Source organism: Panthera leo, chromosome C2 (genome assembly GCF_018350215.1).
Source record: "Panthera leo isolate Ple1 chromosome C2, P.leo_Ple1_pat1.1, whole genome shotgun sequence".
NCBI lineage: Eukaryota > Metazoa > Chordata > Mammalia > Carnivora > Felidae > Panthera > Panthera leo.
The window spans coordinates 79,970,529-79,982,488 of record NC_056687.1 but is presented as its reverse complement, the minus strand read 5'-3'; the positions used below and the strand labels follow the sequence as shown (position 1 = coordinate 79,982,488).

The following is an 11,960-nucleotide window of genomic DNA, read 5'->3' as shown; positions in this document are numbered from 1 at the left end:
AGTTATCAGGTATGGCAAAAAAAAAACCCTTTTTGTTTCCACCCCTAAAAATGCTTCTTAGTTTCAGAAAGAAATTGAAAAATTCTCATGTGCCATCTCAAAACAGAACTCATTCACCCTCCATCCATCTAAGAGAAAGACTTGTCTCCCTACAGATACCACCCCAAAAAAGTATGAACAAGCAGCAGCCTGAACTGTACTTTGAGGCCCAAGGAAAATTCTAGATCAGAATAGGTAAGAAAATCAGGAGAACTAAGCTTTAATACTGAATGTAACATTGGATATGACACCTTTCCTTCCTAAACCTCACTTTTGTCACTTATGAAAAAAAAAAAGAGTCCTCAGTATTTGAGGAATTGTCTTCCATGGCTTGGTGACAGAAACAGAACCAAAAACCCAGTGTAGATTACCCTTTATTTCAACCAACAGCTAATCAACGTAGGCAATGTGCCATGAGGCAGAGTCCATTCAAAAAGCGAAAGAAATTGATATATTTATCCCTGTAGTTAAAATCCTAAGAAAGTTAGAATAATTTCTTACTTTCAGAAAACAAAAACAAAAAATAGACCACATTCAAGTTTGTGCAGAGAAGCACAGCTGGGTAAAAAAAATTGGAATATGTGTCATGTGAAAAAAAAAAAGTGGGAGGAGGAAATGAGATAGCTAGAGGGAAAAGAGAGTACGTGGGTGCTGTGAGGGGGCCAAAGCATGGGTTTCTCTGCAAAACTGTAGAGGGCTTTCTTTGAAGCAGTGATTAGACTTGCTCTGTTCTAGCCCTAAAGCTCCTTGGGAGGCAATAAGTCCTTCATCGCTAGAAGAACTTAAGCAGAGTATGGATGACTCTTGGAGAGGTATGGTAGAGCAAGTTCAAGTATAGAATGATGGGTTAAAACACAGCCTCTAGCACAGGTTCAAGTTCTGAATAATGGATTAGCACATAGCCAGGGAATGCTAAGATTCTCTCCCTTAGGTCCTAACCACATGTGGCTCTGGGGCAGCCCTCAGGCCGGGATCAGAGGGCATTGCTGAACCACTGGGAGGCAGTCAGGATTGTTACAGTCCTGAAATACACCAGATGTGGGTTTACAGATTTCTAAGGAGGGAGAGCAGATAAAACAGCCTTGGGCTGTAATGGCCGTGGCCTAGTCCCGGTGAGCAATGGATTTTCTTTGTGACTGGATATACTCAGGCAGGTAAAGCCTTTGCTATTTAATCCCCTAGGTCAATCTCTTGATTCAGCTCCTTCCAGGTGGAATATTAAATAGCATATTTCAGTTTTTTAAAACTAGTGTCTGATTTGTTCAGTTGTCCATCTCCCTAAGACTACCTGATGGGAACTTACACTAATAGGAATCAAGGGAGTTTAAAACACCTGCTGAGATGCAGCAGCGTATTCTCTTTATAGACAATTTCCGAAGAAGCAATTTCAGTGAGGCCAAATCTTGATGGGATGCATAAGAACAGAGAGGCAATAAGTTGATGGACTTCATTATAATACAAATTTTTAAATGTAGCAACTTATAATGTAAAAGTTGCCTGGAAGCATGGAATTCCTATAGCTAAATGAAAGGGACTAGGAGACCAGCAGAATTATTTTGCTTTTGACTTTTGTCTTTGGTAAAGAGAAATCATTGAGTATCATAGCACTGAGGAAGATCTAAAGACAGCTTCCCTCTCCTGTAAATGTTGGAAAACACCTAAATCTTTAGCAGTAGAGAAATGCATAAATAATTCTTATATATTTGTACAATGAAATACTATGCAGAAATTAAAATGAATGAAAAATGTAAGTGGTGATACTTTAAAAATTTGTAAGCTACTATTCATAAAGATTTTTAAAGCACAAAGCAATATAACATATTATTTATAATTGCCTACATATATAGTAAAAACATAAAACCTTGGACAAGAAGAGTAAACACTGAATTGATGATAGTTTTTAGTTCCACAAGGAGAGAGGGGAAAGGGAACATAACTGGGGAGATTCAACTTTGTTTATGAATTTATTTGATAAAAATTTTGGAATGAAATTTTTTAAAAAATTAAATATCTTCAGCATGGTGATTTCCCTAATACAGTCAAATCCCTTTTTGCTTTATTGGTTCTCAAAATTTATTTTTAATTCATTGCTTCAGAATCACCTGAAGAGCTTGCTTAAACACAGATTTTTGGACCCACTCCTAAAATTTCTGACTCAGTCATTCTAGGGTTGAGCCCAAGAGTTTGTGTGTCTAACAAGTTACCAAGTAATTTTAATGTAGTTGGGTCACATGTTGAGAACCAATGTCTTGCAATATAGTTACTAGTGACTATGCATTCAAACTTTGAACTGCCTAAGGATGGAGATTTTAGCTGAATCCTTATAGCTTCCATCTAGCAAATAGACCTTCAATTCATATTTGTAAATTGAAAGAACTCATCATTTCAAAAACTACACACACACACACACACACGCACGCACATTCTGCAGTATGATAGCCACTCAAGAGTACGCAAAATAAATAATACATTAATGGTTAACAACTTGGCAATTTTAGAAAAGCAAATAAAATGTTACCTAGGGTGGTAGATCCTCCTTGGGGATGGCTTCAAGATATGGTCAACAGTATTCTCATCCCCATCAAGATGTACCTCTCAAGTCAGAGGACTTGAGGAGTTCCTAGGGAAGCCCAGAGTAAAGAGAGTGGACAAAAACAGAGACACTGGATTGGAATACTACACTAGATTGATTTCATCATGTAATACCTACTCATTCACTCCCTCCCCCCACCCCCCCCGCCCCGCCCCGAGAAAATCCACAAAGATCTGGGAAGCTTCACAAAGAGCTCTGGGAAGCTTATGAGGGCTCTTCTCTGTAGGCCAGGAATGACCGTGAGAACTCGGACCATAAAAATGGACTCCTTGGATCCAGTGGGTAGGATGGGATCCTCGGATATCAGAGGCCAAGCGGTGGGACTTAATCACCAGAGATGAGCTGGATGTGCTTACCATAACAAGCAGCAGAGTGAAAGCAGAAATCAAGAGGGTTTGACCTACAGAGACTTTCAGCATTGTTTAATTGATCAGAGTGTCCCTAGAACTGAAATGGACGGGCAGCTTTACTTGATTCTTCCGAGGAGCGAGGCTTAATTTTAAGCTCTGTCATGTGAGCTCTCTGTGGCTTTGGGCAAGTTACTCAAATACTTTGAACATCGGTTTTTATATTTGTAAAAAAGCAGAGGTATACATTTTCATCCTAATGCCAAGTTTATGAATTATAAAACGAATGAATATTTAATAAGATAACATTTGTAGAGTATTTTTAATAAATTAGAAAGTAAACAAACGTAAGCAACTGTCATCTTTATTATCAGCAGTATTTATAAAGAAGCTGGTATAAGTCTGTGACATAATGATGTGTCAAGAAGACACAGTCCAGTAAAGTCTAACTTTTTTCTTCTCAGAACTTTTATCTCAATTGGAAAGTTAAGATAAACATAGATACGTACGAGGTAGCCCTAATATATGTATAAGAAAGCTTTTAGCTAAAGTACAGGAGACCCAAATTAGTGTTTTAACATTTTTTTTTAATGTTTTATTTATTTTTGAGACAGAGAGAGAGACAGAGTACGAGCGAGGGAGGGGCAGTGAGAGAAGGAGACACAGAAGCAGGCTCTAGACTCCCAGCTGTCAGCACAGAGCCCAGCGCAGGGCTCAAACTCACCAACCGCGAGATCATGACCTGAGCCAAAGTGAGACCCTTAACCAACTAAGCCACCCAGGTGCCCGAAACTACTTTTTAAAAATTAAGAGAATGTGTTAGGTCATACATATGAAAAGCAAAGTAAAAATGTTGTTGTTTTTTATTGCTGTTGGGGATAAGTTTAAATACCACAGTTCAACAAAGCCACCAATAACCCAGTGTCCTCACGTGTCTCCACTGTGCCTTCTGCAGCACAGGACTTCAGACTGCATTGCCAGTCTCAATATGATTGACAAAAGCTTTCATGCTTTTCATGCTTCTTTATCCATAATCAGCAAGAAAGAGATGTCCCAGCAGTGCCCCAAAAAAGTCTTAAGGTTTACTGTGATTGGTTGTGCCCAGCCACGGACCAATGCCTAGGACCAAGGGATGGTACATTCCAAATGACTTAATCCATTCTAGCATCAATACCAGACTGGAAGTGAGTTGATCTTGTCCAACAACACGGCTAAAAATGAACGGGGGTGGGGGTGGGGGGCTATTTACCAAAACAGTTCAGAATGCCACAGTTAGGGAGGTAACAGGTATCAGAGAAGGACTGGGAGCAGAAAGAAGGAGAAAGGAGGAGAAGGACACAGAAAAATATTAAAAATCTGTCCACTGCAATGACAAATAGGCAAATCACCTGAGAAGAAAAGCATGAAAGCCAGGAGGTTCCAGATAACACTGTGGTGGTGTTGACTTGAGTGGTCTTATGAGTACATCATGTTAATCTGTGTATAACAACAAACAAATGGTGATGAAGAAGATGTTGGGGAGAAGTCTGGTAAAATCATTGCCTTCTGTCCTTATGTTTGGGGAGTAAGTGGGAGAACTTTGATGGACAATAAGGAATAAAGAGCTATGTTCTAGTTAAATTAGTAAATCTTGACTTTCATAATGTGTATTTTATAGTCAAATAAATTGTTACCAGGGATAGCAATTCTAGAGTCGCTTAATGTATTCCTTCCTAAAGTGTGCCATTTGACCTTAATGTAGCATTAGAGCTGAAAATGTACTTTTATATTTTTTATACAAGAAAGATATAATTAACCAGCAATTAACTGAGAATGCATTATCTTTCTTAAGTATTTGAACTCTACTTTGAAAGCTTGAATTTCTTTGAAATATTTCTTATTTTAATAGAACTGTTTCATATCTGGAGAACAATTTTACCATCTTAATGGGTCCTATTCCAGAGACATCTGAAACATGGGAAGAAGAGAACTACTTATGTGACCTAGAATATTTACCTGAGACCTTGAGAGCTCTATCAGCTTCAGTGGCATAAAAGCCTACTTAGCAAAAATTGACCTCATTTATACTTTTCAATGAAATTTCTCAGTTCTGAAAATCCCAGCCTCAAGACCACTTTTCATAGGATATACATATAAGAGCAGAGAGGGGGAAGATATGGCCACTATCCAGTCATAAGTGAGGCAGATTCCATGGCCTGTAGAATAAAGACTGAGACTAATAGCTTGTATTTGCTTCGGGCTAAAAATGTCCAAGCCTGAGTCTTACTGAAACCTGGGTGTGAGAGATTAAGCAGGGAAAGGGGTGCTTAAAGCGGAGGTTATGAATTTTATTTGTTTGTTTATTCGTTTACGTAGCAAAACTGAAACGATTATATTAAGTATGTGAAAGGAAAGATTACAAACAGTTCTTTGGAAATCGTACCCCTAATCAGGTCACAGAACCAAATCTCAACCCCAGAGCCTAAATCCAATTCTCCTCTGACAATAACAGAGAAGTAATACCCATGTGTGTTATATACAGAAGAGCTAAATTAAGATGGTCTGGAGCTGATCTGCTCTTAATTCTCCAGCAAGTCACAATTTCCCTCTAATTCACTTCTTTCCCCTAAGATACAGTGGGGAGAGCACTAGATTGGAAATCAGATGACCTGTTTCCAACACCACACCGGCTGATGACATCTTTGGGCGAGTTATTTAATCTCTCTGATTCTCAGCCTCTTCGTATGTAAAAGGATATTAACACTTTCAAAGCTAACTGAGATTATGTTGTAAAAATGTATCCTATGTCATTATACCTATAATTTATCTGTTCTACCCAGAATAAAACAACTTAGGCTTACAAGCCAAATTTAAATACTAATGAAAAGAAGAAAAGAAAAAAAGAGGGAATAACTGACACCTCTCTTCTTTCCTAGTAGTCTATAAAAACCTCCGTTAGAGCATTTGATGATTTTTAATGAATATGTCTTATCTGCTAGACTCAGTTCCCTGAAAGCAGGAGCCTCGTCATACAAATTCTCTCCCAGTCTCCAGCAAGTCCTTGACACTGAAGCACATTCTAGGTAATGAAAAACTGAACTCCTCAAATGAAAGCACTCATTTTCACTTCTAAAGAATTCCAGGTGGTCATTGATGTATTTGCTGCCTCGTCCTGTGGGTATGTATCCTGACTTCTCTGAAGACGATCTCTCCAGGTACTACCGTTCCATCTCCTTGGCGTGAAAGTCCCTCTGTTTGCTGGGACAGCCCCAGCACCTCCATTCCAAGACTGAATCATTCTTTTTTCTTGGGTCTAATTAAGTGAAAGACTATCTCCACTGAGTTTTTTTTTTTCTTCCTCATAATCAATACCGTTAACTGCTTCTTCCTGTCTTTCTACAATTATGGGAAGCTATTTTGTATCAATTGTCTTGTTCTCGCTCAGATGCAGACCTGTTGTGTAGTGGAACATGAAGAAATTTCAGGGACAAAACTAACATTCACATCAGGTTAATGAAACACACCAGTTATCTAGAAGAGCAGATTCCTTGGGGCAGTGTGGTAGAATAAGAGGTAAGAGAGGGGAGTTAGGCTTTGCCCCATCTCTGCCCCATCTCTGCATCTTTGCTACTCACTGGGTATCTTGGGCAGATGGCTTCACCTCTCCATATGTCAGCCTTCAGTAAAATGAATAATGAGGACCAGATGATCTTTGAGCCCTCTTCCATGTCTGATATTTGGAATTAAAGGTATATTTTACGTCACCATAAAACAGAATTGTCTGTGTATTGAGAATAGCGTGAGCCAAGGCCAAGAACAATGGTCCTGCGCTAGGATCAAGAGTGAATTTGCATTATCTTGAAATAAACAAATGTGAAAGAAGTCTTAGTGAATCTTTTTCTCTGTAAGTGTGAGCCCCGTGGTTGGTGGATAGCAAAGCAAGCCCTACTGGGACTTACTTCATAAGATGGATAAAGAAAACTGAAATGATTGAAGCTTCCAGTATAAGTGAGTCTGATCATCACATGCTGCCATGGCAATTAAAATCCAAACCATGTGCTGTATCTTTCTGGTGTCACCTACGCCTAACATAGAATGGCCACTGATGTCATTTTCCCCTGTCAACTGCGGCATTAAGAAAGAATGTTGTCACCAAGTAAATAGAGATTTGTGCCATTTGAGACTACTCACAGACCATTCGTTTATTCTTCAGTGAGCACTGAGAACCTACTCTGCTGCATGACATGCTGAGTGAACTATACCTATGAATCGGACATACATCTACTCATTGGAAGTTTACACACAAATACTCTCTTATGTACATTTATATAGCTATAATAAATGTTAGGGAGTGGTAAATAAACACCGTGGAGAAAATGCAGAGTAGGTACTCAGAGAAGACAGCTCTTCCAATTGAGGGTGTAAAGAAAAAATTTTATGAAGCAAGAAGAATGTAAAATAAGTCTTGAAGGCTGGTTTAGATTTGGGCCTGTGGAAATGACAAGACATAGCAAAGGCGAAGAAGGAGAGGCTAGAGGGGCACCTGAGTGGCTCAGTCTGTTAAACATCCAACTCTTGATTTCAGCTTAGGTCATGATATCATGGTTTGTGAGATCGAGCCCCATGTCGGGCTCTGTGTTGGCAGGGCAGAGCCTGCTTGGGATTATTTCTCTCCCTCTCTCTCTCTGCCCCTCCCCTGCTCATGCTATCTCTCTCTTTCTCTCTCTCTCTCTCCCTCTGAAAAATAAATAAATATACATTTTTAAAAAAGAAAGAGAGGCTAGAAAGCACAGCATATATGACAAGAAAATTAGTACCACTAACATTCAAAGCTTACCAACTACTTACCACGTACTAAAAACTTGCAAAACATGGTCTATTGAAGCCTCGTAATATTAAGGGCTTGGTTCCATTAGTGTGCCTATTTTTATTTTATTATTTTATTTTATTTTATTTTATTTTATTTTTTAATGTTTATTTATGTTTGAGAGAGAGAGAGAGAGAGAGAGAGAGAGAGAGAGACTGAGCATGAGTAGGGAAGGGGCAGAGACACAGAGAGAGAGACAGACAGAATCCAAAGAAGGCTTCAAGCTCTGAGCTGTCAGCTCAGAGCCCGACTCGGGGCTCAAACCCAAGAACCGTGAAATCACGACCTGAACGGAAGTCTGACACTTAACCGGCTGAGCCACCCAGGCGCCCTAGTATGCCTATTTTTAGATGGGGAAACTAAGGCCTAGAAAAGAGGAGTTCCTTGTTCAAGCCCTCCCATTAAAAGAAGTAGCAGGTTGTTCAGGATTGCTGAGGTCTGTGGTTGTGGCAAGGAGGAAGGAAAACACTATCTACACGGTTAATGTTGGCTAGATGATAAACAGGCTAGAATGCTACACTCAGTGAATCAAACTTAGGAAGAACGCAGATGAACTAACTAGGAAGTAAAAAATAATACCTTCCATACATTAGAAAAGAGCTATGCTCCATACGTTTATTAAAATGTGAAAAATCAACATTCCTCTGTCACCTTTGTCAGTGTTGAAGTGCAAATTGTCAGTCAGATCTGAAAGGGATATCACTCTCCCTCCCGTTACAACCCCCTACTGATGAAGGTGGGAAAACTGAGGCTGAAGGATAATTAACTTTGACCAAATGCTCCATTCAATTTAGGCTTTAAGTAAAGAATAAATATATATGTGGAGTCATGACTACATAATTCTTGCCAATTATTTTCATACTGCTATTGGGGACTGACAACTAAAGATAGTACTAAAAAGGTAAGATCCCCAGGCACTCATATAATCTATGCACCGCACAGAAAACAATTAAGTTATGTTCTCTTCTGTACTTTAATCATAATAATGTGATTCTATTATTTCACTGAGTTGATTGGTTACCAGATGTCCACAAGGCATTTAACACTGACAGATCCCCTAAGTGGACACACATTAATTCCCTCATAAATGTCTTGTAAATAAAAGGTGCACCAGAACCTCGAAGGATCTTCTGTTTTCACAGAGATTGGTAAAGTGGCTTGGATTTTCTCTTGTTTGATCAGCTGTTCAGGAATTAAATTCTACTCAGCCACGTTCAGATTAAAAGGTATATTATCTAACGCAAATATTTTCTATAAAAGATGAAGTTCCTGTTAGATGTTTTATATACTGCTATCAGTAAGCTCACACTGTGGGGATTTGCACTGAGTTTTTGTACTTATATTGGGTTTATTGTTTTAGCAGCTCTTCAAAAATACCGGTGATAGTTAGAACATACATCCCCAACGGGGCATATATTTAGAGTCTCTGAGTTACATCAGCAACGTTCTTATCTCTATCTTGAATGGTACTATTTAGTATGTATTATAATACTACTAATAATAGTAACATGTATTGAGTGTTTTTATTATAGTTTGCATTTTTATCTGGTGCCTGCTTTAATCAAATCCAAAGAAGGCTTGAGATCTCTCCTTCATTTATTCTGCAATTACGAAATCGTGCTCTGATACCTTCATTTGGATAGTATTCGCTGAGGCAAACCAACATAAGTTATTTGCAACCCATACTACTCTCACCTGGAAACTTATGGTACAAGAAATATTTTTCCCCTGAGAAAAAAAAATTAGGAGCTTGCTTTTAAAACACAGGCACTCTTTTGGCCACATTCAGTTACAGAGAGGGTTGTCAAAGAAGATATAAAAGCAATAGTATTTCTGTAGATAAATGTCCACAAACAAGAAACACATTTTAAAGGCTCAGAATTTCATTTTAGCTTTTAAGCCAGCTTCTTTCCTTCAACTCCCAAATGATTTTTCCTTTCCACTTTTCATATATTTTACAGATTAGCCTGGTGGAATAGTTGGACACTCCAGTCTGCTTACCCATAAATACTCATATCAATATATAATTTTAAGTGTATGTAATGTGTAATTGATATTTGTGGCAGCCTTTCCCAGTAACGTCCACTGGATTAAAGTTAGAATTCATAGAGTTATCTGAAATTATTTCTGTTTGAAATGACCCAAACTATAAGAGTTTCCATTTAGGACAGAATCTTTATTACCACAGGAAATTTTGAATCATATGTCTGTGAGATTTGGCATGCATACCTCTCAAGTAACTTGACCGAAATCACAACTGCTAATCACATATTTTTGAGCAGAAAGATACACAATGAGAAACAAATTCTTGTGTTTCATAATGTCGTCATAATTTTATTTTGTATTTACAGTCTCCAATTTCTAATGCAAGGGTCTTGCTGAGGATTGGGGAGTTAGGGAAGAGGGATGAGGTTTGGAGGAAAGGAACCAGGTCTTATATGGACAACAATAATTAATAAAGCTAACAGGAAGTGAAAGTCTTCCAGAAGAAATTCTTGCAGCCGGCTTTGCGTTCTCGGGGTGCCATGGCAGGGTTTGAGTTAGTGGATCTCTGCAGTTCCAGCCTCATTTCATCCTGCTCAGCCGCCTGGGACAAGTCTTCGGGTTCCAGGGCATCGTTCTCTGTCTGGTTGGGTTCAGACAGGAGCTCCGCCAAGAAGTACTTGGCCAGTTCCTGTATAGGGTAAGAGACAGAGAGAGAGAGAGAGAGAGAGAGAGAGAGAGAGAGATAAGGGATTAAGGTGATGGTGATGGAGAAAAAGAAATGGAAAAAACCTGATTTGGAAAGCAGATTCAGCTACACCCAAAACCCAATGTTCACAGCTGTGCACTTTTGTCACACTTAAAATCAGCTAAGGATATAAAAATAAGGGTAGATGTTATAATCATCAAGTTACATAGACAGGCTTGAAAAGCTCAAATGTTTCTGCAAGTTTTCTGCCTTTATAGGCTTAACACACACACACACACACACACACACACACACACACACACACAGAAATGGTAGATTGTTAATACAGTTTTGCAAAGATAAAACATGTGCCAACAGTTTGTTTAATTCAATTTCAATTTCCAGCTCAGGAGCTACAAACTGGAATTGTTCTTACCGTTTTTGTTAAGTTAACTGTGGGGAAGGAGACCCTTCAGAATCTTAAACATACTGTGTTCTGTCTGTAGACTGCCCTTTAGGAGCATGGGAAGGAGGTACTGCTGAGGAAGGTAGTAGCTTCAGAGGTCCGCGCTTTCAGCACCTGGGCCAGCACCTCCGTGTTTAACACTGGGGGATGCCTCTTCCTTTAGTGCTCAGCTACCCAGGTCTTGAAATTTTCTTTAATGCCAAAGAACTTACCTGAACTGTGGCCAACTGCGCTGATCAGAGGGGGAAAAAGAGGTAAGAGGAGATTCTGGACTTTGAAAGTTTTCCTGAGAGATTTGGGAGCGGAGGGACCCAGAAAAGCACCGACACTCTGCAGGGCCACCTCTTAAATCCACCCCAGGGGGGAAAGGCAAAGCCTGAGAAAAGACTGGGGGATTCAAAAGAGGGGGGAAAAAAGACGTCGAGGAAGTCTCCTTACCTGCTTCCCCGCGGCAGCAGCCAGGGACTTCTGCAGAAACTGACGGAGTCGAGGATCGGAGGGCGCGCCGGTGACACCGCCCAGAGCCAGGACGATGGACAGCGCGGCCAGCGCGCACTGGAGGCGGCAGGACAGCATCTCAGCGGCGCTGGGGAAGCCGAGCCAGACGGTTGGTCAAACTCTAGGAGCGGATCCGCAGGCAGCAGCGATGGCTCTGAAACCTGCGACTCCTAAAGCGGCTTGTGTTCTCTCCACCGGCTCCCCCCCTTTTAAACTCTCTCTCTGACGTCAGACTAGGAGGCGCCCCCAGATCTCACCAGCGCTTTTACGCACCATTACCCTCGTGAAATCAATCACAGAAGTAAGAGGAGGCTACACAATCCAAAGTGGCTTACTTAAAAAAAAAAAAAATAATAATCCTGCACACCCACAGGCCCACATGATTTTACACTTTCCACACTATCTATACCACCTTTTATATTCAGTCACTGCTGCTCACATACACATTCCATGATTTCACTCATACACATGCCCATGTATACACTAAATCACACACACAC

General features: G+C 39.9%; 1 protein-coding gene across 1 annotated transcript; it reads right to left on the bottom strand.

Moving 5' to 3' along the window:
- Positions 1-10,156: 10,156 nt before the first annotated feature.
- SST (somatostatin) lies at positions 10,157-11,625 on the bottom strand. Its single transcript, XM_042903492.1, has 2 exons — positions 11,401-11,625; positions 10,157-10,499 (listed from the first exon to the last, which is right to left on the bottom strand). Exons 1-2 carry the CDS (start codon positions 11,536-11,538, stop codon positions 10,287-10,289), a joined length of 351 nt encoding a protein of 116 aa, XP_042759426.1. The 5' UTR covers positions 11,539-11,625; the 3' UTR covers positions 10,157-10,286.
- Between the last annotated feature and the right edge of the window lie 335 nt (positions 11,626-11,960).

Excerpts from the sequence above, each read along its gene's own strand:
- SST (XM_042903492.1), bottom strand. The coding sequence starts at position 11,538 with ATGCTGTCCTGCCGCCTCCAGTGCGCGCTGGCCGCGCTGTCCATCGTC. Across the intron at positions 10,500-11,400 it reads CTGCTGCCGCGGGGAAGCAG|GAACTGGCCAAGTACTTCTT; the intron begins GTAAGGAGACTT and ends TACCCTATACAG.